This window comes from Chroicocephalus ridibundus, chromosome 7, assembly GCF_963924245.1.
Source record: "Chroicocephalus ridibundus chromosome 7, bChrRid1.1, whole genome shotgun sequence".
In the NCBI taxonomy this organism is placed as follows: Eukaryota; Metazoa; Chordata; class Aves; order Charadriiformes; family Laridae; genus Chroicocephalus; species Chroicocephalus ridibundus.
In genome coordinates this window covers 48,794,938-48,822,442 of record NC_086290.1, presented here as the reverse complement: position 1 = coordinate 48,822,442, position 27,505 = coordinate 48,794,938, and the positions used below count along the sequence as shown (strand labels likewise).

The 27,505-nt window shown below is 47.3% G+C and overlaps 1 protein-coding gene across 5 annotated transcripts in view; it reads left to right on the top strand.

The window, feature by feature from the left end:
• The first annotated feature begins 3,048 nt into the window (after positions 1-3,048).
• Positions 3,049-27,505, top strand: part of AUTS2 (activator of transcription and developmental regulator AUTS2) — a 798,001-nt gene continuing 773,544 nt past the window's right edge. For 3 of the 5 annotated variants that reach the window (XM_063341185.1, XM_063341187.1, XM_063341183.1), the window contains exon 1: positions 3,049-3,552. In XM_063341185.1, the coding sequence (XP_063197255.1) occupies positions 3,259-3,552 (294 nt within the window). In that variant the 5' untranslated portion in view covers positions 3,049-3,258. The remainder of the gene's footprint in view (positions 3,553-27,505) is intronic. The other 2 variants (XM_063341188.1, XM_063341186.1) reach the window with 1 other exon arrangement.

The window sequence follows — 27,505 nt, the reverse complement described above, 5'->3', positions numbered from 1 at the left end:
TCAAGCGGAGCATCATCCCCTGAGGGTCAGAGAAGCCTAGAGGGAGACTGCTGGAAAAATACAAACACCAACGCTCTCAGCCTGTGTTCGTTCCCCATGCTGTGGCCCTTCTTGATGTGTCGATAGAGAAATGGAGGCAGCAAGAGGCAGGCTGTGTACTCCAAGACAAGGTTCTTCTAAAGATGGAGCATTAAATGATGTCCCTTTCTCTTTATTTCCCTCTAACCTCCCCCAATACATTTCAAACTATGCAACAGCCTGATCGTCTGGCAGACAGAGGAAAACCAATGTTGCACTTCCAGAGCCCCTCTTCTCCATCCTGAATGTTAAGACTCCACGGGTTTGGTTCTCTTCTCCACTTTACTCCTCCACTATCCTTTTTCCTTCCTAGCAAATCTCATTCCCAGGTGTCTGCTCCTAAAGCTGTCCTCACAAAGCCAGACCGAACAACTTCAAACACCCTTCTCCTTCCACGCCTTTTCCCTCAGCCAGTTCCCCTGGGCAGGAGAGAGAACCAGTGGCTGAGAAAGGCAACTGTAAGAACATGCTTAAGAAGTAAATTTGTTAGTTCCATAGTCCTTCTGTGCCATGACATGTGAATATGTCTTAACAGGGCCCTTCCACAGAACTGTGGTGGAAAACCTGAAGAGGGGAGAGAAGAAAGCCAAGGGCAAGGGAGGCCGATGGCTGCACACGGCATGGGGAGGACAGCGTGAAGGACAGATGAGCTGCAAGTGGCCAAACCCTGTGGCTGTGGGATGCCCTGGCTTGTTTTGCTGCAGGCCCACCACCTGTGTGGTGGCAGCCATCTTGGGGTGCTGCCATGGCAGTGGCTGCAGCCCTGGTCTCCCGGGGCAGAGGCCTGTGGGTTCCCCTCGCGGGGCAGCAGCAGGAGGGTGACAGCCCACCATGTCCCCGCGCAGAAGACAGCCCTGGGCACGCGAGGCTGAGCAGGGGCAGGTGCAGCGCCCAGCAGCAGCCGAGGTGGTGATGGATGAGCACCTGAGGTAGCTCCGAGCCCGCAGGGAATGGGACTTGAGGGAAGGAGATGGGGCGGGAGGAGAAGGGCTGAACATAAGGGGCAGAGCAGGGGTGAGGGAAGATGGGATGGCCAAAACCGAGGAGAAAGTTGATGGGATGAGGAGAAGGAAAGGGATGTGAGGCAGGCAAGGGGCATGAAATGGGTGAGGGCCATGGAGGGCAGGAGAAGGGCTAGACATGAGGGGGCAGAGCAGGGATGGGGAAAGACAGGACAGCCAAAACTGAGGAGAAAGTTGACAGGAGGAAGACGAGAGGCTGTGGCAGAGAGGGGTGTGAGGTGGGTGAGGACCATGGAAGGCAAGAGGAAAAGGGCTGTGCACGAGGGGCAGAGCAGGGATGGGGGAGCATGACATGGCCAAAACTGAGGAGAAAGTTGACGGGAGAAGAAAGAGGAGAGGGGTGTGAGGCAGCTGAGGGCTGTGGAGGGCAGGAGAAGGGACATAAGGGGGAGAGCAGGATTAGGGGAAGGTGGCCAAAACTGACAAGAAAGTTGACAGGATGAGGAGGAGAAGGGCATGAGGTGGGTGAAAGCCATGGAGGGCAGGAGAAGGGTCGGACGTGAGGGCGAGAGCAGGGATGGGGGAAGGCAGGATGGCCAAAACTGAGGAGAAAGCTGATGGGTGGAGAGGGGCATGAGGCGGGCGAGGGCCACGGAGGGCAGGAGGAGAATGGCCGGGCATGAGGGGGCAGATCCGCGGTGGGGGAGGACGGGACGGCCACAACCGAGGAGAAAGTCGAGGCTGCGGGGGCGCGAAGCGGTGGCGGGTGGCGGGACGGGTGTGAGGGGGGCGGCGCGGCCCGCCCGAGTGCGCAGGCCCCCCGCGCATGCCCGCAACTTATTTCGCGCGGCCGGGGCGCCGCATTTCGCGCGGGGCTGAGCGGGCGGGGCGGCGGCAGCAGCCACCGCCGCCACTACCACGTGACCGGCGCGGGCGCGGGGCCGGGCGGCCGCTGGGGGCCAGCAGCGCCATCCGCCCCGCGCCGGCTGCGCGGCCGCGGGGGTCGGCGGCGGCGGCGGGTCCCTCCGCCAGGCCGGGGGGAGCGGAGCGGCCCGGCCCGGCTGCAGCCCCCTCCCCGCGGTGGGGAGAGAGAGGCGAGGGGAGGCAGCGGCGGGAGCAGAAAGCACACAACCGGTGCCGTCCCCATTGGAGCGTATTCGAGCCTCGGCACCGCTCTGTATTTTTTTTTATTATTATTGTTGTTGTCGTTTTTGGGGAGGGGGCAGCCTCCTCTCCGCCCGGATCTATTGTCACCACCACCAGCATCCCCCTCCTCGCCACAATTAATCCGATGAATTTGCCATGATTGATCCGTATTAATAGCTGGGGTGGGTGGGCGTGTTTTGGGGCTCTTTTTTTTTTTTTCCCTTCCCTTTTTCTCTTTCTTTTTTTTTTTTTTTTTCTTTTATTGTTTGGTTTTGTTTTTGGAGGGGCCGGGCTGGGATCCGAGCTCCACTCCAGAGTCCATCCCTTGGTCGGTGCCTGAGAAAATTGCATCTGGATGCATCGTTATTATTATTATTGTGTTTGATCCAGGGAGATAAAGGAGGAGGGGGAGAGGAGTGCGTGTTCGTGGGGAGGGGAAGGCTGCACCCTTCCCTGCACACGCACACACGCAGAGAGAAAGAGAGCTCCATACATCTATACATACATATATTTTATTTTTTTTTCCTCCTGGAACTTCTTTTAGTTGGGGAGGAAAGGAAGAAAGAAAATAAATTTTGTGCAAGGAAATACTCTCAGCTCCCTCCTTCCAGCGGGTCTCTCTCCTTTCTTTATTTTTTCCCCCTTCTTTTCTGCTTTTTTTCCTCTCTTTCGGAGATCCTCGCCCTCCCAGCCCCTTGATCAAAGCATTCCGCTATTCTGATTTATTGCCTGCTTGGTGAGGCTTTTTTTTTTTTCTTCCCCTTTCTCTCTCTCTCGCTTTTTTTTTTTTTTTTTTTTTTTTTTTTTTTTTTACAAAGGCGACCTGAGATCAGCCATTACTTTCCTTGGCTCGCTTATAGGAATCTCTTACATTTGGTGCTTGCTGCTGGTGGTGGTGGAACCGCACTCGGATTCTTTCATCCCCCCCCACCCCCTTGCTGTCCTCTCCTCCCTCCCTTTCTCCTTCCCTCTCTCCCTCCCTCCCTCCCCCGTTATTCCGCCGGGGGAGCCGGATTTGTGGCTGCGGTGGGGCGGGGGGGGACGAGAGCGAGAGGGAGAGCCGGCGAGAGACATGGATGGCCCGGCGCGATGCAACGGGCTTCGGAAGAAGCGGCGATCGCGGTCCCAGCGCGACCGGGAGCGGCGAGCCAAAGGCGGGCGGCGCGGCTCTGCCGCCGGCGGGGCCGCCGGCCCCGGGGCCGCCGCCGCGCTCTCCTCCTCGGGCTCGGAGAAGGAAGACAATGGGCCCCCGCCGCCGTCCCGGCCGCGGCCCCCCCGGAGGAAGCGGCGGGAGTCCTCCTCGGCCGAAGAGGACATTATCGACGGTTTCGCGATGTCCAGCTTCGTCACTTTCGAGGCGCTGGAGGTAGGAGCGGCGGCGCTTTGTGTGCGCCTCATTGTGTGGGGGCAGCGGCGGGGGGAGCCCTCGCGACGTCGACCCGGACACCCCCCCACGGCCCCCCGCCGACCCTCACCCCCCCACACCCCAACACCCCCGGGCCGGCGCCGCCGGGGGTGCCCGCGGGGGCGGTCCCGCCGCCCCTTCCCCGTCCCCGGGGTGCCCCGCTCCCCTCCCTTCTCCCCTCCCCGCCGCCGACACCTGCAGCGCGGCGCGCCGCTCCCGGCGGGCGGCGGGGGGCTCCGGCGCGGCGGCGGTGGCGACGGGGACCGGGGGCGGCCACCCCCTTGTCCCCGCCATGTCCGTCCCCCCCCGCCCCGGGTAGGGGAGCGGGGAGTTGTGCGCTCTCCCCCGGCGGCGGCGCTTCCCCTCCCACGGATCAAACTTTTCTCGCACCGCGGTGTCCCGGCGGGGCCGCCCACTCGTGTCCGCGGGGCGGCGTGGGCTGCGGTGTGTGTGTGTGGGGGGTGGGGGGTGGTGGGGGATGTTTCTTCTCTCGGTCTCGCCGATCGTGCTGCTGATGGGTGGAGGGGCGCCCGTCCTGCCGCCCTCCCCGTCACGAGTGGGCCCCGCGGTGGGCGAAGCGGCCTCCCCACTCCACGGGGGGCACCAGTCGTTGTTCCCCCCACCCCCAAAATGCTGAAGGAGGGGTGCAGGCAAGCCGGGGCGGGCGGAGGGAGGGGCCGCCCGGGAAGCCACCCGTGGGGGGCTTCCCGGGCGGCCCCTCCCTCCGCCCGCCCCGGCCTCGGTCCCCCCCGCCGTGTACCCGCCACCCACCCACCCACGATCGTGGAACCGCTGTCAGCCCGGCCAGGGTCGCGATGGGGATGCGGCCGTGGAAGGGGAGCTTGCGGCCCGTTTGTTTGAAGGGCTTTGTTGTTTTTAACTTCTGCTCCGGAGAAGTTTGCCGTGGCGAAAAGCAGATTTATTTGGGTTTACGTGCGCCGGAGTCACAACTGGAACGATTATGAACTGTCAAAATAAATGCGGAGATGAAGCTGATTGTTTAACAAAAAAAATCTGTGTAGCTCTTAAGCTCTTTAAATATTTAGCCAGGAATACTTTGTGGCATTTTCAGGGTTGTTTTTTGTTTGGTTTTGTTTCTTTTTTTGTTTTGGAGCCACATTTTGTCCTTGGTTACACCTGTATCCATCCAGACTAACGCCTCCAAGAGAACTTACTCTGGTGTAATTCAAGGGAGGATTTGTTCACTCCAACAAACCTGCCCACATGGTTGGTGTTAGACTTGTGTAAGCAATAATGAGCAAATGCTGAGGTAATGACGAGACTCAATTTTGCCACCATTTCTCACCTGGTGAGCCCTTGCACCAGTGCCCTGCTCAAACCAGAGAGAGGAGGAGTGTGAATACATGTTTGTCGGCACCAGTGAGTTTTGCATGCTTCTGTTTCAGACAAAGTTCTGTTCTTCCTCAGACAAAGCCCCAGTTTGCATCGTTAGGGATTTTATGGGAATATGGACTCGAGAATTTGGCTGTAGTCCTTTTTGGAGGGGAAGAAAAGAGCAAGTTTTATGGTCAGAACTTGGTAGGGCTTTTTAAAAACCATCTTTATTCTGCTTCACTTCTTATTTGTTTATTTTCCACTTGAAATGAAAATAATTGCTGTGCTCTTTTCTATTTGCAAAGCCAAGAATGGCTACTACTTGTATCCTGTCGTAATCCTATATTACTAAAAAGGAGCGCAGAAACATTACCCAGTTCTGCCAGCTAATATCACATTCAGATAAAACAATAGCTCGCACACTGAGACTTGACATACTTTTAATGTTCATGTGATAGGTGGCACATTTTGACCTAATGATTTCATGCTGCGTTGAGAAATAATGTCACAAAATCATTGTTAGGTGCTTTTTCCTGCAGCTGGGTACGTATGTTGAGAAAGTTGTTTCTGAGGATCAGAGGGAGATGAAGGTGTCTAAGGCACAAGCCCAGCGTGGCAGGAATTACCGTGTATGTTGCAGCCTGAAGTTTTTTATTGTGATTTTAGTGTTGGTGAGGAGGTTGTGAGTGGCTGGTGGAGTGAGATGTCTCAGCCTTGGTGAGGTGTTTAGGTGTTAACGTGCTTGAGTTGAGACAAGAAGCCTTGGGTGCCATGGAGAGGTGCCCTGGTGTTTACACATCTCATGCTCTGGGTCTGCCCCCAGCTCGCTGGAGGCCGTGGAGGTTTTTCCCCAGGTTCCAGAAGACACTTGTGCCCAGCATGTGACAAGACTGCCCCAGCCCAGGCTTTGTGCTTGAACTTCAGCCTTTTCTCAGGCTTAGCACAGCTGAAAGTGTGCAGACACGGTCAGTGTTTTGTCTGCTTGATGTGGAAAAACAGTGAGAACCAAAGTGCAGAACATATTCACCCGTGGTCTGGAAGAGGGGAAGCAGGCAGGTGGTGGCTCACGCAGGAGGGGACCGCCACTGCAGAGGGACGAGGCTGAGCTCTCTGCTTATGAAGACATCTTTGCAGCAGTAGGTGTGTGTTGGGTGGATGTGAGGTGTCACCCCAGGATCTTCTTGTGAATTCTGTATATAAAGTTGCAAACAAGAACAAGAATTTCCATATAGCTGTGTTTTATCTATCCTTTACTAAATGTTTTTTGTTGGGGTGACTGAAAAAGCCCAAGTTGTGTAAAATAGCAGGTTGTGTGAAGCTTGTAGATGGCAAGGGGACACAGGTGCCGCACAAGAAAAACACATATCCCATGGTTGCTGTAGCTTCAGTAGGAGTCATCCGTGTCTGTTTTGGTTATGTTGATAAAAGTTCCCAGCCCTTGAAGCAAAACTGTATTTTTAACCAGCTCCCACTCTCGGAGCTGCTTTTCTGTCCAGGTATCAGTAGCCTTCTCATGCTTCTCAAGTGTAAATTGTTTGGTGTAGAAATAGAGGCCATCTGCTTCTAGTTATCTGTCTCTGGGTTTATGGCAGCCCATACCTTGATCTCTCTAATGTTTGCGTGGGGAAGAGAGGGGAAGAGGGAGTTGAATGAAGACAGTGGGTTCTCATTCTTGATTTTTTAATTTTTTTTTTTCCTTGGAGTGACAGTTGAGCAAATGCAGTGTCATTGCAGATGTGGCCAGACCGATCCTTGCCTGGCCTTGCCAGACTGGTGTAGCGAGGTGCAGTGTAGGCCTGTCCCCTGCACTGGGGAGCATCTTGGAGCTTTCTCCATCAGAAGCCAGCACTTACTCTGTAGTTAAGCAGCTGAGATGTGGTCCTACAATTTGATCTGGTTCACACCAGATCCCCCTGTGAGTAGCCTTGCTGGGACTAACAGCAGGAGTCTCTGCGGTTTACTCCAGAGCAGTTACTCGCACATCACTTCCCTGACCTCCCCAAGCCTGCCAGCCTGTAAAAAGGGAAAGGCGCAGACGCTTGGTACATGTGTTAGTGTGATCCGTGTCTTGTCAAGCTGACCGCTTCCCCCAGCTTGGTGTAGCTCGTGCTGCATGGCTGGTGTGTTTGCTACCGACAATAATAGCGTGAGGTTCTCCAAACCCAGGTGAGCATTTTGGACACCAGTATGACAGGAAAAGGGCGTTTCTCAAGATGCGATAAATCCGTCCATTGGAGTGACTGTCTCCATGATGTGCTCTGGCAGTGCTGGCAAGGAGGTTTCTGTGGAGCTCTCTGGCGAGGTGAGATTTTGCTAAGATGTTTGTCTCCCTCCTACCCCCTGGTGTGGAGGACTTTGGGCAGGAGACCGACGTGACATGGCTGTTGACATGCCGTGGTGAAGATGGTTCGCTGCGATGAGAAATGAAATCTGACCTGAATGTTAAGATAGCTTAAAGCCTGGGAAGTACTTCATGTTTCCTGAGTCAGCTCTGACCATCCCTATGGAGTAAGCAGTTGGTTTCAGGTTTTCTGAACACTGAGTAAGGTAATGAGGTTTTTCTGCAGATGTTTGTTTAGCTTCAACTCAGGTGGTTCATCTGACAAGCCTGAAATGGGACACACATATTTATAAAGCGCAGACAGAAGTGATGTGGGGCAGGGAGGGGGAGACTTGCATTTCAATGGGGATTCTTGTTTCATAAAACTGGCACAGTTTCTCACTGTGCATTTGCTGAGCTAATTTCTGTTCAGCATGCAGGCATTAGTCTGTTTTGAGACCATGCTAAATTATCGTCAGGTAAAGCCCAATATAATTAATTACAAATGAGAAATGCTGACAAATATTTGTCAAGGAGCTGTTTAATGAGCTTCAAATTCTGTGTCAGATGATTCCATCCACCTAGTGTAAATAATTTTTAAGCAATTGTTCCACTGCGTTTGTGTGATTTAGGCAGATGTTAGCTACGGCAGTTTTACACGTTGGACAGATAATATGAGACTAGATGGAGTAAAGCTTAACAGCTGATGTGGGCTTTAAAATAGAGACACTACTGTTACAGAAACAAAATGTGGGAATAACGGGAAGATTTTGAAGATACCAGGGTCTCAGTTGTGTGTCTGCGTGCGCTGACAGTGTAGCTCTGTGTATACATTTGAATGCAGGAATTTGCTTTAATAACGGTTGTGTGATACCCATCGCTAGGCACGGCCCACTGAAAATAGAAATAGCTTGGCCGTGTGACAGCAGAAGCTTTGAGCTGGACACCAGAATGACTGGCTCGCAGTGTGGCTTTCCTCCCCAAATCCTTCTCTTCTCACCAGCCTTTTAGCTGGCCTGATTAGCCTGTTTACTTAAATTCTCTGAGATTTGAAGCAAGTTTGTTTTGCCTTGTCTCTATCCCTTCATATTTCAAAAAGAATTTGATCTTCATGCCTTAGCGCAGCAGCATCATAACATCAGGTGTTTGTTCAGCGCTGTCAGCAAATCTTGGTAGCCCTTCTTGTGTTTATTGACTGCTTAGATCTTAGGTGTTTGTCCTAGTCTCTGTTTGCACATGCAAGTCTGCAGATTTAGACCAGCAGAGAAAAGAAGGGAGCAACTAAATGAAGATATCTGCAGATGGTGAGAGGCATTAGGTTTTGTGCGACACTGGGATATCATACGAAGCGATGCGCTTATTATTTTCACTGTGTATTTAGAGGAAACAGTAAATTGACCTGAGATCAAATTTCAAGATAACCTTGACAGAGCAACTGAATCTCTTGATGAAAACCCTCAGCGACCAGACCTGAAAAAACAGCAACCCAAACTGGAAACACGACTGAAAACAGCAGGATGCATGTTCCACAAAAGAAACCTCTTGGATAATTTTTTGAAACTTGCGTTACTATCATTTGGGCACCTAAATCCTTTTAAAATACTTTAGAATTACTTTTAAAATACTTTAAAATTACTTTTAAAAGCCTGATACCGTTCTGGGAGGCGGGGACACCCGCAACTCCCACTGAGTTCGGTAGCTGTTGAAGAGCTGAAACTGCTTTTTTAGGCAGATAATGATCGAGGACTATGATTGTTACATAAATATTCTTGTAAACTCCTGAAGGTAACAATGTGATGAAGGTGGGGGGTTTTGCCATTCCATAGGTGGTGGTAGGAGGCACAGTGGCCTTGAGTTGAAGAAGGAAGAGTTTAAGCTATAAGGACAAGTTCTTTAGATAAATGTGATTCAGGTAGTCTCCGCTGGCCCCGCTCTTTAACGTTAACGGGAATGATGCCACATATCAATAGGACAGAAGACACCCTTATCCGTTTTTATCTCAGCATCCTTTTTTTCTGCTATTTGGGTGAGAAAGTAAACCCTTTCTCATTAAATATCTGGGGCCTCTGCTGGGATGAAGGAGCGTAAAAAAAAAACAAAACAAAACAAAAAAACCCCCAGGTTTATAAAATAAGAGTAAGGGATCAGGAACTTGGAAGGAAAATGATCACTAGGGAAAGGCAAAAAAAAAAAAATCAGCAGAAAGACATCAAGGGTCTGAGTAATTGAAAGATTGAGTTACAACACTGAGATCAATAGAGAAATATCAGGGACTGGATGGGAACACTGAGAACTAGAGGGGGATGTTGTTACCAAAAGTGGAAGTTTCAGGTAAGAGCCATTGCTGTGTTTGTAAATGCTCCTTGGTGAGAGCCCTGCTGTCAGTAGCGAGGGGGAATACTCAACCAAATCTGTCCCCACTTAAAAAGTCATTAAACCTGGTAACTTTTCAGCTGGGAGAAAGGCAGAATGATTCTTCACTCAATGAGGTGCCCCCCTGTTTCCCCCTGTCTCTGCTGCTATTTTTTTTTTTTTAGGGACTGTTTCTCTCAGTTTGACTGGAAGACCCTACCACATTACACCGGGGGTCTGACCTGCAGCCTTGTAATTATCTGCAGCTAAATTAGAAGTTTAATCTTTGTTCTGAGCAACAATAAGTTGAGTCAGATAGGTTTTAAAAATAGCCCAAGCTCAAGTTTAGTGAAGTCTCAAATGCAATTAATAAAAGGGTAATGGAGTTAGGAAGTTGCGGGCTGAAATGTGGAAATGTTTAACTCTCGGTTTTCCTTTATTTGAACTGCAGTGCTTTGCTGAGGCAGCGTCGCCTTGGTTCTGCGCGGGGAAATTGCTTCCAACATTTCTCTGTGTTCTTGTACATTATCCTTATGATTTATCAGTTCAGTATCTGTGTTCTCATTGGGGTTTGGCTCGGTACGCGCCACAAATTACCAGCTCTGTGCGTTTTTTTTGTATAGTCAGTTTGTTGTCATTTTGACTCGATGCCAAGCCATGGTGAAGACCACTTCAGAACATCATAGTCCTCTAAAGTCCTTTGTTGTAAAATGGATATGAAAATCCACTTTGTAAGTAACGAGAAATGGCTAATGCAGGTAGGGATTTGTTTTGCTGTAACAGCAGAACATGCAGTGGCAATTTGTCAGATCCCCAGCTCAGCTCTGCTGTACTATTTGCCTTTAAATAGTGTGTTACCTTAATATCTTGAGATTTTTCTCCTTGTATCTTGGCAACACTACTGCTGAAGTTCACACGCTCGTGCGGTGGAGAGAGACGGTTTTAACCAAATGGGTAGCCCTTTAGTCTGGTAAATACTGTAGGAAGGAGTTTTGGTGCCGTCCTCCTCTCTGCAGGAGTGGTGGAATAAAAGTCAGAAGAAAAAGCAGATTATTCTGCACTGCTTGTGAGTTTTTGCCTACCAGGTTTAATTTGATCACGTTGCATGACATATGCTCCTTGTGGATTTACTTGGTATTTGGTGTGCATCTTGGTCCTACTGGTTTTAAAATCTCCGGAGACAAAGATGCGGGAGATGTGCAGAGGTGTATTGATATGTGACGTGCCCAAGTTCCTGGCTGTCTGAACTTTAGATTGCGTAATGCTGGCTGATGCACGTATTATTGATATGATTAATATCCCAAGTCCAAATGGGAATAGTTACTCCACAGCCACGCAGGAGATCAGTTTGGTGTTCTCTGCAGAAATGGTCGCCCATTAATCTGTCTCACATGCATTTGCTAGCTTCCCAAAGTGGAAGTTCCTTCTCCTCTAGAATCAGTGCTTTTATAAATTGCCTCTTTTTGTACTTTCAGTAGCAAAGGGGACTTAGTTGTTGGTGACTAAAACCCTCTCCAACCCGTCTTTCCCATCTACAAGCCTGGGCTTGTCCTTTGTTGGATGGGATTATGTAAACAAGCAAATCTTCAGCCTTTGAGGTGTGTCCTGTGCTGGGCACCATTTGAATGAAACCAACTGGGGCAGGTTTGTCGATGCTGCAGGGTGACAGTGCACACCTCAGTCGGAGAGGCGGGTAGAGGTAGGCACCAGGAGGTTCTAGGTTGGATTAGCTTTTCGGTGGCTGAAGTTCTGGAGAGGTACTCCTGGTGTTGCAGAGTAATTGTAACAGACTTGTATCAGACTTTAAAAGAGGTTTTACACTCCCATGCAATCAAACAGAGGTCAGATCCAGAACCTAATTCGTGCGAGTTTGTGAGAAGCTTTGCTCCATAATAGGCTGACTATGAGAGGAGTGAGTTTTGAGAGGAGAGTGTGTAGCAGCGGTAATACCTGGTACAGACATCCCTTACATGTCAGCGAAACCTGCAAGCAACTGTCACCTTTTTCCCTATGTGTAGGTACAGGTTACCATGTCCCAGGTGACCCACCCACCCTCGGGCTGACCCAGCTTGCGTGTTGCTCTGGAGTGTCCTACAGCTGCAGACTCACCCTCCTGGTATAATAAAGGTGTTTTCATTTCTTAGCCCATGAAGTGGAACCAGTGAGACAGAAGTGCTTGCTACTGACTTCTGGATGACACGCAGGTGGCTCTTGGGCACGGGAGAGCGGTGCCCCTGGGTACCAAACACAAGCAGTGTAACTTCTCTCTCCTGGCAAGTTCTGACAGCCTGTGTTTTGCTGTTTGCAGACCGTTTCGTATTGCTGAGGCTATTACAAACATGGCAATAATTGCTCAAGGCATTGATTTTTATTTATTTTCGCTCTGGAAATCATAAGTGACCTGAGACCCTTCAGTCTGAGAATCTGCTTCAGTTTTCTTACACGGATGGTGGGAATGGAGGAGAGGCAGCCGAAGGGCCCAGCTCGTTGCTGTGAAATGGGGATGTTCAACTGCGGGGCTGTAGGCTCTGTTGTTCACCTGGCTCCTGACCGCCTTTGTCACCTTCATCTTGCCTTCTGCATGTCCAGGTGCTTAGCACTGGGTGTCTCTGGAGGGTGCCATGAGTGTCCTTCAAGGGTCCTCTAGAAACTGGCATCTGGTCCCCAGGTTCCAGAAGGCCCAGGGGAAGGAGCTGGGAGGCGCCGCTGTTGCAAGAGCTGGATAACGCTCACTCTCCAGCTTGCTCCAGAGCCACCCAGATGTGTTGAACAGCCGGGCATGATGTGACATCCATCGGAGCGGGCACTGATGGAGGGTGGAGGCAGCGAAAGTAGTTTTGACCTCCAAGGAGGCTGTGTGGTAAGAAGGCAAGCAAAGAAGTGCTGCTGTTGGGGACAATTTATGTTGTAACTCTGTTAGTGTTGTGGGTTTTAATGCACATCAAGGGCGCTTTGACCTTTGAATGGAATCTTCTGGTGTGAAATTGTGTCTTTTCTCTTTTCTTTTCTTCCCTTAAAGAAAATTCAAAATAAATACTGAAAATCAAAACCTTCTGTTTTGAGGGGACCAAATTGCCTCTCTTTATTTTATGGGATTTGGATATTACTGAACGATTAAAAGTCCTAGTAATTTTTACTGGCTGGCTATTGTGCTTGTAGGCAATGACTCTTCTAGCATTAGTCATTTTAACTATGGAAAAAAATAATAAAAATGCAATTAATGTGGCTCAACAGCTGAGTCTGCTGGACTTTACAAAAAAAAAAAGAAAAAAGTAAATTTTAATGAGTTCTGGGATCAGAAAGATACATCTGGTGGATGGATTTGCCAAGTTTTCAACCTCAGAATGTGTGTTGAAAAACTCTGTGAATTATGTAGCTACAAAAGTGGATCTTTGCATGTTTATAAGACCTCAGTGCAATCTCCTTATATTTGCCTAATGACAAACAGACATTCTCACAGAGGCGCAGCCCAGAAGGACACACATGTGCTGAACCGGCTCCGTAAGCTGATAGTATTTGTATCAGAATGCTGCTACTAGGGAAGGAATTTTAGAGGATCCATTAAATATAGGGAACAAAAATATCTTCATATCAGATGAAAGAAAAGAGGAGGAAGAGAAAGGGGAGGGGAGAGGGGAGAGAGAGAGGAGAGGGAGCACTGAAACTTTAAATGTACATGATGTGTGGGCTAAGATATTGTGCCTCCACTGCTGAACCAGAAAATTTATAACAACTGTTTGTCATGTGTATGTATTTATAGCCATTCACATAATGAAGAAGTTTCATGAGGTTGTAATAACATATCAAGATGGATGTAATTAAAACAGAAGCAAATTGACACCTCTAGATTAAAGGCAAACTCTAAACTAATACACCTGTACGCTGTCACTTATGTATTAGTTGTCTGGGGCAGTCTGCCAGATATGCAAATAAAAAGACATTGGCAAATTTCCTTGGCTGTGCGGTTATGAAAAACCCAACTATTTAATCTTTTACCTAGCCCTGTTTGGGTTTGTAACGATGGTAGAATTTATTAATTTGGTGTCACTGATGCTTCGGGATGGGAACAGGCTAAATGATGTGGAGGGGCGGGAAAGGAACAAGAAGAAATCAGAGCAGGTGGCTGCCGGAGAATAATATTCTTTATTGTGGGACCCTTCCCTTGGAAAAGAGGTGTCAACTGGACCATTTCAGATCTGTCCTAACTCTGGAAACTCTAAAGAACTAAAGAGACCTTGACATTGACTTTCTGTGGCATTTGAGCTCAGTTAAATGCTTTTAAAAACCATGCTGTAAAAACAGATTTTGGTTCTGTCACTGTGCAGGTGATTGGGGTTGCCACTAAGGAAACTCCTCCTAAAATTTAAACGTTTCAGATATAGCAGCACAATTCAAATCTGTTGTAAATCATTACCAAGTCTGTGACATGGCTATAAAGTATCTTAGCAATTTTATGTAATAGTGTTTTTCAACTTGTTTCAATTTGCAGAAGACTAAGCTTTTTCCCGTGGAGTTGTGGACACCTGTGTAGTGAAGTTGAGCCTGCAGTCAAAGGGTTGGCTTTCTGAATTAACGCTCTTGGAGCTCTTAGAAAGAGTCTGCAAACTAGTGATATAAAACAGGTTATTGGAACGGAGCAGGAAGGGAATTATTTGCCTTGTTAGTTCTGGGCCTGTGAATGGAAGTACCGGCCTTGCTTTTGAGGACCTTGCACCCCAGATAACCTGCATTCCTTTAAAAGCCCCAGGGATGGAAATAGGTCCTCACGTGCCTTGTGTCTAACCCCCGTGGCTGGCGATAAGCGTTTGCTGTGAAACAGCTGATGCCGGTACCTCCAGCTGCTCTTCCATGAATATGAAAGATCTTACCTTTTGTGGATTTCGTGGCATTTCCTCCGGAAGTGGCTGTCCCAGAGACCCACATCGCTTTGCCGCTTCCAGTGACCTCCTCAGATGGCTGCAGACGCTCGGGTTGGTGACATTGATTTATAAGTAGATTGATGTGACTGCAGGTGTGGAGAGCTCAGTGAAGCCCGAAACACACCTATTTTCAAGGAGGTGTCTGCAAAAAGCCCTAATGGGCATGTTTTGTTAGACTTTTTCTGAATTTAAGAGACTCCTTTTTTAGTATGTCTGGACATTAAGGATCATTCATGCAGGGTACGTGGCTTCAAAGGGCTTTCAAATGCTAGGATTTTTGTCTTCAATACTTCAACAACTTTTCTTCTACCTTTAATCTTTCATGAGCGGAAGCTTCAAAAGATAATTAGTAAAACATGCTTTTATCTGCATTTATCTCAAAACATGATTAATTTTTTAACTGCAATTACAGCAATCATTTCAAGTTTCCTCTATATTAATGAGTAAAGGGGTTTTTTTTTGTAAGAGAGAGAGCCCAAATATGGCTATATTGGCCGAGTTGAAAGGTACATTTATGAGCGTGCTTTTTGTTTTCATTGCTAGGGATTGAATTTCCGGTTCCAGGAAGTAATATTTCACATGGATTAAAGTCTTTGAAATGCTCTTGCCTGGCTTCACTGGATCGCTTTGAGGAGCTGACAATGATAAGAACTGGATCATGCAGTTTGCTAGACCAGGCTACTGAATACCCAGTTACACGTTCCCCGTGTGTCGGTGGCTTTTTGCTCCGCAGTACGCGTGCGTGACTGGCAGGATATCCTCTGCGTGCTGCTCTTGGCATTGAAATGTAAGATATACGATGCAGCCGGTTTGTTAATGAATTGGCAATGAACTTGTAAATTTTCACCTTTACCATTTCTGTCTTTGTTATAGGCAGCTTAAGGTATTTTTTATTACTATTTCACTTCAGGGAGAAAGATGTTCGTGTCTGTTCCTGTCTTTATTGCTGGTAGGTGGGACTGTCCAATTGGTGTCCTGCAGCCTGGATCCTGCCTGTAGGTTGCATGTTTGGCCCTTCAGGATTTTGAGAACCTCCTGTCTGTCTGGTTATTGATCCTCTGTGGCTCATCTCACTGCCTCTAGAAAATGGTGCCACTGGCACAGAGATATCCCAAAACAGATATCCAGCCCAGAGCCTCCGAAAGCAATGGGCCGCTGCAGGGAATTACTGAAAATAAATGGAACTAAGAACACTTTTCACTAGAGTACAGCTTTTGTGTAATTTTGGCCTGTGAAGGCTGCTCATCAGCCTCCACGAGCAGGAGGGAGAAATTTTGGGCTGGAGCTGCAGTTTCACTGCTCTCTGCCTCCAAAGGGACAAGGCAGAGAGCAGCCCCGAGGCTGCTGGAAGGGATGCTGGTGCGGTGGCGTGGCCCCAGTTTCTGCACGGGAGCCTGAGCAGCCAGGTAAACGGAGCAGGCCCCTGAAAATGAAGCTATAAGAGGTGTAAGTACCTGATTTTTTTTCTTTTTTTTTTCTTTTTTCTTTCACTTCCCTTCAGTTAGGCCCTAGTCCTGGAAGTCAGAGGTGATTTGGTGTATGCCTGCGCGGCCTTGGTTCACGTCTGATTTTAACTTCTAAATTGGGATTGCAGTTACCCTGCCCTGCCGTCTCTGGGGAGGTGGTCGATGGGAGGACGACTGCAACAGTGGATTGGGCAGCTGTGTAGGAAAGCATGCGGGTGTATAATCAGATTTCTGATAAAACCAGGTCTCTAAGTCCCTTGAATGGGTAGCTTTGCTGTGAATAGGCTCATAAGGTCTGCTGTGGCTGCTCTCTTTGTTTGGTACGCTGACAAAAAATTGCTCTGGTATCCTTGCTGGCATATTTTTACATCTGTTATCCATATTTTGGATTTGTTCTGGCTGCAGTCTTATTTTGTTTTGCAAAATCTACCTGGGATTGGGACAGAGATGTATGTTTGCTAAGGCAGATTTGGAAATTGCATTGTTGAAATACAGCCCATATGGGCCATTGTAAAATGGTTACTGCAGCATATAATTGCCTTCACAATGATGTGCTTTGTCATTTTACTTCCATCTTCAAAGAGGCTCTCCTGTAGTCTGCTGACAGCAATGGTGGTATTAGAAAACATATGGATTTGTAAAGGCATTAAACTGTCTTTAGTTCAAGGATTAGATTACAGTGTTAGAGTATGGGTCACCACATTTTCGTGTGGATAGGCTGCACTTGACTGTGTCGGTTTGTGTTGTAGGTTAGGGAAGGGTTTGTTTGTTTATTGAAGATACCTGACATAATATCCTTCCCAATACATGGGGAAGGAGGCATCTGTCACGCTGCCGTACCTCCCTCGGGCTGTAGCCGATGGGATGAGCTGTACCTCCATCCCAGGGCCATGGTCCCAGCTCGCCCTGCTTCGCTTGCAGGGCTCGCCAGCCACACTGACAGGACTTTCAAGAAGTCTTGGAAAGAAGTGACAATTACAACATGGAAAAATACACAGAATGTAAAAACCACAAAATTGGCTTTGAACTTTTAAGGTCTTTTTTTTTTTAGTCCTCCATGCTGGGTTGCTGCTCTGAATATTTTGGGTATTTATTTCATGTTCACAACATGAAACAAAGGATGCGTTTACACCGTGCAGCTCCACACATTTCAGAGTATAGGGCAATCTGTTCAGCTTCTACCTTTTTTTCCTACCCTCACAGTTTGAAGTGTGGATTTTCTGGGGCAGGTTTGAGGTCTGCAGTGCCTCTCTCAGCAAAGGTCAGGGCAGCGTTTGGATCGTGCGATGCACAAGTCCTAGGATGTGGCACGCAGCCTCTCTCCAGGACGGAGAGATGCTCCTGCTCTTCTCACCATCAAAAGGGGAAAACTGGAGAGCGAGAGGGATAATGCACATAACGAAGATCCTCCTTTTTCAATTTTGTTATTATTTTTCTCTTACTCCTTGCAGCCTGCTCAGTTTAGTGCTCTGCCCAGCTGGGACACCAAAGCAGGCTGGGGGGCCTCTCTTGGCCCATGGCCATCTTCACCACCTGCCACATGCGTTTGCTGTTGCCTTGGGTTTGTGCAGGTCCCTCCCAAAACAACTCGTCTGATATCGCTCATCCTCCAAACACACTCTCTAATGAAGATGCTGAGCCAGTCCTTGGGAGGTGTGGGTTTGTTTCTGTGTAAGCACAGCCGTCTTTCGTAACCTTGAAGCAGTCACTCCCCTCCCAGTTCAGCATGGCCGTGCGAGCATCTGCTTTGTGGTTGTGCTGAATAAGGATGGATTTGGGCTTGGATCCATGCGTATGCTCATGGGAGGTGCTGCAGCCGGGCTTGTCTATTTGGGTTTCTTGACTGAGAAAAGCAGGCCTTTGGGGACAATGCTGATGGGTGAGCTACTGTTTAGTGTGAAGTCAGATATGTGCTTAGGCGTCACTGTGAGCTAGAGCATTAGTTTTGCTGTAGCTGAGTTTTCCTGTCTGCAAAATGGGTTTAATAATGCTTTCCCTCTTTAGAGATTGCCTGGCTACTTAATTAGCATCTTCAAGATGCTCAAATAGTAAGGGGTTAACAAAGTATCTACAGAATTTAACTGTAGGACATTAAAACACCAATGCTTATAGACATTTAGCAGGGACTTGGCTAAAACACATATTTAAATAACTAAAGGCACTTGTATCATTGTCAGCCACCTTTCAAAATAAAGCTATAATTGCCTTAAAATTGTTGACAGCAATCACTTCCTTAAGGAAATCTGATGTGAAGGGTAACTCAGTGAAATTCTGATTAGTGCTTTATCTTTCTTTATACTGCTGTGATTATTAATGATGTAAAAGTTAGTGTTGCTTAGTTATGGCTTGCTTCAGTTTTAAATCACTTACGACACTATCTGTCCCAGCTGTGGTGGATATCGAGGGTAGCTTATGGTAATATCTTTCCTTAAATCCATTGCAGAAGAGGGAAGCAACTCTCATTCCACCTATGGGAAATGTATTTCTAAGCCTGGCAGCTCTGACGGTGATAAACAAATTAGGTCTGTCATTAATGCCGGGGTCTGCAGGGGTAATATGTCATAAAACTGGTATAGCTCTGTTACTCGCTGGCCTATAAAAAATAAATAAATGCAGGGGTGTTTTTAATCCTTGTAAAATGAATTTAAGAGCAAAGCTGCTTTGTGATAAGGTTTGTCTAAGATGAACGTGAAGTTCATGTACGTGGCATGTTTTTTGCAGCAAACAGTGCAGAAAAGAGAAAGATAGAAAGTCAGTCCGGTGAGAAACTCCCATTAATATCCCCAGGTTTTGCAGTAGGGCCTTGTCAGGGCTTTAGTTAAGGACAGTATTTATGCTGATGTTTAAATCGGTCCCTCTTTGAGACAGTGCTTGAATATGTTGTCAAAAATCATAGCACAGTGCACTTAAAATGAGTATATGCTTAAGTGCAGTCAAGAGCAGGATGTTATTAGGTACATATATAAATACATCCTTTACACGAGGCTTCATAACAGTGACTTTTAAAAAATTAGGGAAAGCTTGGGAGAGTGGCTTTGGGGTTTTTTTTTTTTGTTTGTTTGTTTGTTTTGGGGTCTCCAGGCAGTTGGGTCTGGTGGTGAGAGCTCCTGGAGCCATGCTGTGGTCTGAGCTCTGCCTCCTGATGCATCTCGGCGTCCATCCGTGGGATGCGGGACGTGGCAGCTTGGCTGGGGCACACATTTCCTGGACCTGCTGGGAAAGGCCCGGCAGGCAGCTGGGCTGGGTGACCACAGGTAAGGGTGGGCTGGAAGGGGAGGAGCGGGCAGCCCAGCCTCGCTGGCGTGAGCCCGCGTTTGTTGAAAGCTTTCATATTTAGTGTGTCCCTTGCCAGCTGCCTGAATGCGAGCGTGCATCTGCGCCGTGAGGGTGTCGGAGGAGTTTGGGTTCAAGCACCGATTTAGGTCTGGGTGTAACATAATGGAGGTGCAGACTCTGACAAGCTGAAACCTCTGCTGTGTGGGAGTGAATTTTGTTTCTTTCAGAGAGAAATGAACTTTGCAGCTTTGCTTGCAGTAAGTCCTGTTAATAACGAGTCATCAAGATTTCCCTGGCAAATAGCATTACTTTGGGTAATTACTTTGGGAAGCTACCAGGGGGTGCTTCCTCCTCCCCCTCAGTGCAGACACCTTCCCATCCAGCCAAGTATTGTTGCTTTCTCCAATACCAGCTAAACAGGTGTCAGGATTCAAATCACCACTCTCTGAATGGAGTTCACTCTCCGCAATAGCTCACCAGAGGCCTGTTTTGTTACAGAACATTGATTAAATAAATATTCCTATGCATACAAAAGAGGAGAAATCTGTTAGAGCACTCTGCAGTTATTTTTCCATTAATGGCAAGGAGCTCTTTCTAATTTTCCTGCCCCTTTCAATCTGTTTCCCTGTCTCCCTCCCTTCCCATCACTACTAATGCCTTCAAGTGCATGAGTAACATACAAACAACTTACATTCCCTCCGGTTCAGATCTGCGAGCGCCTTCGCTCCAACTCAGAGTGCTTTAGGAAATCTGGCTAGCTGGTGCAGGGCATAACTGACTGCTTCATGCGTGTGTTTTTGATGAACTTGATGTTTCACGTTGAGTATCAGCATTCCTTTTGCTAACTGACTTTCATTTAATCAATTTATATATCAGCAGTTAAAAATACAATGTTGCAATACCAGCATCTTGCATAATATTGACAATTGGGGCAGGATATTTGACTTCTGAAGAAGGTCTTCTGTTCTTCTGTGACCCTTGGTCTTTTAAAACCTTCGTGGCAAAAGTTACTGCTCTGTGATCTGTGCTGATGGAGGTGCCTATATGTTTTGGAAGAAAAGCACGTCTTGCTCATACACCCTGACAGCCAAAGGCAGCTCCACTGCAAGCAGCAGATCTGATTTGGCATAAAATGGTGGCAACTGGAAATAAATGTATGATAAAAGATTCCTTCAGGGGAAAAAATAGCTTTACTAGTTTTAAGTTCAGCAGGTATTTGTCTGAAGGAAGAACTTTTTGTTGAACAAATGTCTGGCCGCAATAAATGTGGAGTATGAGGAAATGCCATGGCATTACTTTGGTTCTATGCTGATGTGACTGAGACCGAAATCCACTGCAAAGTAACTTCAATTTAGCTTTTTTTTTTTTTTTTCCTCAGACAATATTGTCTCTACTTTGGGCAAAACAGAAGTCAACATTTCTATATTGTCATTTTTCTTAAATTTAGAGCTGATACATCACAGAGCTGTTACTCTAGAGGTGAAATTGCGTAATGTATTTTTTAATCTTTAAGGACCATAACTGAAGCCTCCTTCCATTATATGAGTTTGTCCTAAAATTCTTACCACTGTTGGTGAGATTTAGGAGCAGGGTTGGAGAAGTACCCGTTTGGATAAAGCTGGTCTTCTGGGCACTCTGGCAAGGAGAGCCCTCACCTTCTTTCCCAGGCTATGCTATGATTGCCGTGGTTGAAATGAAGCCGTCTGTGCGCTCCCACTGCTTCGTGTTGCTGCAGGTAGCAGAGGACTGGTTGAGGAAGGCTGTAGCAGAAGCCTGGTGTCATTATTCTCTTGCTTACTGTGGGCAGTTAGTTGGAAGTGACACTAACCTGAGTTTAATTCCAGTTTTACATGGCAACAACGTGCCAGCTGTTCCCTGTATTCTTCCGTGATACTGCAATGTAATTATTATTATTATTTTTTGTTATCTTTCAAGATGTAATTTTATGCTGGTGTGCTTTCCCACTAACACTTTGGCACAGAAAATGTATAGCTAATTCATTTTTCCTGTAACACGAAGAAGCAAGGGAGAAAATCTCAAATCCTAGGGCCAAATGACCATATTAAAGACAGCTGAGGAGTGATGAGCAGAGAGGAAGGGCCCCGTCTCAGACAGAGTCTGAAAGCCACTGGGACATGTGTAGTGATTAATGGTATCATTGCTTTTTAGCTTCATCAAAAGGTTTCAGTGTAAGAGTTTCTGAGGAATGCTGATAGTCGCGGGAACCTATCAAAGGGTACAGAAAATATCAAATGAGCAAGCAGGAATGGGAGTTAATTACTGAACAGTGATTACTCTGATATAACCAATTATTGGATCATTAAATGTTTATTACCTTTTTTATGCTCCTTTCCCCCGTAAGTGCAGTTTTGTCCTCTTAGTATTAAAAAAAGGGTGGATCTAATGCATAAAAAGCCTTTTCAAAACCTGGAAGGTATTAAAAGAGCATCTCATCCTAACACCTGACACGCTGGCCTACTCGCTCTGCTTTCCCTTGCTCTGCGGATTTGCGGTCAAGTGCTGTGAACCCTATTTAAAGGCCAGATTATCTCACTTCTAGGAAGGGGCTGGAGAAGAGCACACCAGCAGCAGAAGCAGGGGAGAGGCTCCGTTAGACGCAGATGGCAGGTTCACCGCTCTTCGGCCGGTGACATGGGGTTGGGTTTGTACCTTCTGCTCCTGCTAGAAATGGTTAGCGGCTTTTGTGTCCATCACCCAGAGGCTCTTCCTAGGGCCTCCTGGTTCCCCAAGGGTGGAGTGGCGTGGCCTTCATTTTCCTTGGCCTCAGAGCATCTCTTCCCCCCTGGTCCTTGAACTCCCCTGAAGAAGAGTTTTCATTGCAAGGCAGAAATGATGCCGTTTGAAAGCAAGACGTAAACCCTGCACAGGTCTTCCACTGGACATCTGCAAAGTGAAAAATACCATCTTTTCATGCTGACTGCAGTTATTTTGGATGACATTTGAGGGTTTAAAATGTTAAAGCAATTTTTTAAAATATAGCTATTTGTGACTTTCGTCGATGATCCTTAAACATTGAGTTGTTTAAGCTTTATATCTCGGGAGAAGTAAGGGTCAGGGTAAAAAAAAAAAAAAAGCTTTTTCCCTGTCATGAGAGCATTTCCCGGTGGCGCCATGTCCTGGTCTGTGTGTGCGGGAGTGCGGGAGGGGTCTGCATCTGCCTCATGCATCTGGTGGGTGTTTGGGGGCAGATGGAGTGACACCGGGGTCCATCACAGTCCTGGTGTGTCACAAGCCCCTGGCAGTGGGGTTGACATCTCTGGTGTGGGCAGAGCGAAGCTGGGGAGGCAGTTGATGTACTCTGCCTGATGGGGGGTGTGTGTGACTGTTACCGAATCTGCTCAGTAACACCCAATTCAGCTGTTTCTGAAGTGTTTGGAGTGTCTCAGCTACCGACATCACCACCTCCCAGTAACCATGTTGGTTTTGTCTCAAACACAGTGTGCTTGTACAGTAGAGGAAGTTCTCGTGAAGCAAATTTTTCCGTGCCTTTATTTATGAATTTTGCTTAATTGTTGTCTTTATGAACTTTCTGAGAGGATTTTTTTTTTTTATTAATACCTCCCTTCGCCAAGTTGGAAGCTTCAACTGTTTTTGAGCTAAACCTTCAGTCAGTTTGTTTTTTTTTTTCCTAACATAACCTAACCAGCTAAAAATTTACTCCTGGACCTTCCTTCACAAAAGTGATTTTCAGTTTTCATCTCTGACACCTAAACCTATATGAAAGTTGATGGGGAAGGTTATAGGGAATGCATAAGAGATTGAAGCCAGGGTGCTGTTTGCAGTTTTGTGTTATTTCTGTAGTGGAAAAGGAGGAAACTCTGCTAAACTGTGCTCCCTGTACTTCTGGGAATTTAAATTATTGTCATCACTGCTGTGTCAAATGTGTTGTGTGGCAGTTGGGAGTTTGCCCTCTTTGGAAGGACTCTTCCTCCCGCTGATGGGTTTTTCTCTGTGCTCCTTCAAAGAGGAACTTTATTCTGGGTTCATTTCTCTATTTTTCTTAAAAAAAAAAAAAAAAGGCATGTTTTACTTTGCAGAGCGAATATTATGCAGGTCACGGCTTCCTCCTGTGCATGAAGATGACACTGTCCCTGCAGTGCAAGTCCATGGAGTCAGGACTTGTCAGGGATGCTTAGGGATGTGTTGCTCGCAGGAACCCAGCTTCCAACACGGGTATCTGTGCTAAACACCATCGCTCTGAATCTCCATCAGTAAACTGCTTCCTCCAGCAGTGAATCACAGCTGTAAAAGGCCCCTTTAATCTGCTGCGATGGCAGTTTTGGGGCTGCAGGCTGGTCGGGGAGCTCATGCCCTGGCTGCTGTGGCTGTGGGAGCGAGGGAGGAATAACCCCATGCACCAGTACAGGTTAGGGGTTAACCTGCTGGAGAGCAGCTCTGCAGAGAGGGACCTGGGAGTCCTGGTGGACAACAGGATGACCATGAGCCAGCGATGTGCCCTGGTGGCTAAGAAGGCCAGTGGTCTCCTGGGGTGCATTAGAAAGAGTGTGGCCAGCAGGTCGACAAAGGTCACCCTCCCCTTCTGCTTTGCCCTGGGGAGGCCACATCTGGAGTGCTGGGTCCAGTTCTGGGCTCCCCAGCTCAAGAAAGACAGGGAACTACTGGAGAGAGTCCAGAGGAGGGCTATGAAGATGCTGAGGGGGCTGGAGCATCTCTCTGGTGAGGAAAGGCCGAGAGCCCTGGGGCTGTTCAGCCTGGAGAAGAGCAGGCTGAGAGGGGATCTCATCAATGCTCAGCAATATCCAAAGGGCAGGGGGCAAGATGATGGAGTCAGACTCTTCTCAGTGGTGCCTAGGGACAGGACAAGGGGCAACGGGCACAAACTGGAACATGGGAAATTCATTCTCAAGATGAGGAAAAACTACTTTGAGGGTGGCAGAGCCCTGGCACAGGCTGCCCAGAGAGGTGGTGGAGTCTCCGTCTCTGGAGATATTCCAAACCCACCTGGATGTGTTTCCTGTCCAGCCTGCTCTGGGTGACCATGCTTTGGCAGAGGCTTGGACTAGATGGTCTCTGAAGGTCCCTTCCAGCCCCCACTGTTCTGTGATGCTGTGAGAGGCACAGCCAGGGTACTCAGTGCTGCTGCTCATAGGCATGTATGCGATTATCCGTTTTTGACAGCCTCTGTGTAAAATAGTTATAATAATAATAATGAAATGTCCCTCAGGATTTCCTCTTAATAACTGAACGTACAGCAGCAGTTGTAAACTGTCTTGGTAATGTCATAGCCTCTCTGAGAAATGCGAAGGGCGGAGGACCTCCGACAGCAGGCGAAGATCCCAGTAACAAGGCGAAAACAAGGCGTCCTGTGTTTTAGATCCTGTAGAAAAATGTATCGTGGTTACAAGGCCGTGGGAGATGAGCCAGTCTCCTGGACTGCTACAAATGTTAGATTTCAATGAAAGGTCAGCCAGGAACAAGGTCAAAACAAGCCCGATACGCATAGCAAACAGCGAAGCTGCGAGGCGCAGATAAAGGTTAATGCGAAAGGGCTATTGGCATTAGTACAGCATGTGGTCAGCTTGCTGCGGAGCAGGGTCTGAACCAGGAGATAATGAGGAGGGTTTACTCTAATTCTATTATAATGTATAATTAACTAGCATAATTGATAGCAATTTTCCCTGTGTGTCTGTGTGTGTGTATGCGCGTGTACATAAAGTCTCATTTTCGGCTTTTGTGCGATTGCACCGTGTGCCTTGAGCTGATGGAAACCGTCTGGCGGCTCCCCGGGGCTCCAGCTCGCCGCCTTGTGCAGCCCATGGATGCGGAGGGGGAGAGATGGTTTCAAGAATCTGTATTTTCTCTGCCTCTGAAATTAGACATAATCTCGAGGTGGTGCCCTGGATAAGGCAGACCTGCTGCTGATAAAACAGTCTGTTGTGCTGAGAGCCACGGATGAAGTTAGTGTTTGAAGAGAGAGCGAGGGACAGGTCAGCCCCGTTTCCTTCTGGGTTGTTTGCACCTTTTATTCTCAGTATCCCTGTGAAAACAGAGAGCTTGAACTGAATTTTTCCTTTGTGATCATCTTTTGTACAGCATAAAGTTTATGCTTTGTTACTATACAGAGACACAAGCATACTCGTGTTTCAGATGCACTGGGGATTTTAATTTTCATGATGCACAAAGAAGAAAAACCATTGCTGATTCCTCTGCCCTTCCTCTGCAGGGTGGAGAGCAAATGAGCAAAATCTTCCCTTGCCCATAATCAATCCAAACCCAAGCAGCAATGCTTTACCGATGTGGTGATATTTGAGGTTTTGTCGGGTTTTGGACAGGTAGGAAAACTCCTGCTGTGTTGTTGACTGCAGGTGCCACAAAAGTAACCTGGACTACCAAATGTAATACCAGGCTTTATCCCACATGGTTGATGTCGCTGATTTGCAGGGAACCTTGTTGTACCTACTGTCAGATCCTTGATGGGGTTTGAATACACCGGGGTAGGAAATTTACTTTTTTTAAATTATTTTTATTTTTTAAAATTTTGCTGTTGTCATGGAGAGATCTGCTCAAAGTCTTTAATTATAAAGTTACAGAATTGTGATGACAAAAATGTTGAGTGATTTATCTGGACGGTTGTTTTGCTTGTCCACTCCCTTGATTTTGTAGGGTCAAATTGAAGGAAGGCATTAGTATTTACTTATTGTTTCTTTTGGTATCTGGCAATACACGTTTTTCGAGTGTAAATGCAAATAACCGGCTTCTCCATTCTTAATCCCTTAGGATGGGAAACCTAAAGGCCATATTCTTGCCTGAGAAGGGGGGATTTAGCCTTCCAGCTACATTAAATGTTAGCTGGAAACATGCGGCTGAAGGCTCCTGAGTACTGAGATGAGACTCTTCCCTTGAGGTTCTGGTTTATTTGGAAATTTAATTTTTTTTTTTTTTTTTTTTTAAATTTCAAAGGTTATGCAACACTTTAAGCCTCAGATTTTAGGTCACTCTGCCTTTTACAGCCAGATCCACCTCATCAGTGAGAAGGCTCCCTGAGGACTGCAAAAGACTCAGGCTTAGTGTTATCCAGGAAAAACGCGTATAATAGGTGTATTATAAAGTAGTAGGTAACGTAACCCCTGTCTGTTAGCCTGATGAGTGCAATGTGAGCGGTGTTACGATACGGTTGCATGCACTTAAAGTCCTTTTTTACAAAATAATGCTAATTGCCCTGGGCTGAATGATGCCAGGGTCTTATAAATACCTGTCAGTACTTGTAGAGGGAGCCAAGAAAAGTCAGGTGGAGAAATCAGTGAGATTGGCCCTCATGCCGAGCTTCAGTGTCTGAGGCACCGCTAAATCTAGCGAAGGATTAATACCAAAATAATTCTGCTTGTCCAGGAAACCCGTGACAACATGAAGGTTTGAGATCAGTGTGATATGCTTTAGAAGGAGTGTAATAATAAATTCGCAAGTCGCCAGAGATAGAAACCAATTGCTATTCATCCTACATCGCATCTGAGCTTTCCTACAGTTTGTTTCCTGCTCCAGTGATAGGAGAGATCCCATTCCACTTGAAGTCCAGCATCATTTCAGTGCCAGCTTTCACCAAAACCCATAAAAATGCTCGAAATCCAGCAAAAATCCCCCTATTGCTCAAAATCAATTCCTCTAGCCATTTGAAGAGTCTCCCCCAGTCTCTAGGTGGTCTATACTGTTCTCTAGTGCTGTTAGTATTCTGGCTGCAGAAGTTGTGTCCAAATGGAATGAAAGAAAGGTAGCAGTTGGGAGGACAGCAGAGTTGTGGTTTGTGTTTTTTTTTTTTTATTTTTAAAAGCACTGGTGACTGCTTAATATCCAGATCTCACTAATCTGATGCCATTAAATGTCCGTGTTGGAAAATCTCACTTCTATTTTTGCAGCTTTTTTTCCTGTGTTTGTTATCAGATATATCAAGATGTTGCTGCTAGTTTGCGTTCTCTTGGGTGTCTCGAGCCTGTGATACCCCAGCCACTTAAAAATGGCACATGGCTCAGCATGGGGCTGCCACGGCTTCTGCTTGTGACCTTCTTCAGGACTGCTGGAGCTCATCTTGACACATCCACTCTCAGCTTTTCGTATCTTGCTCCAGCCTTGCTGCTGGGGTGAGCAGGGCTTGAGTTTTCTAAGCATTTTGCAAGATGTCAAGCAGCTGAGAAATACATGGGGACAGGACTTTTTTCTTCAAAGCCTGTTTCCAGTTTGTTCTTGAGTGGTGTGGATGTGAGTTGGTCCGT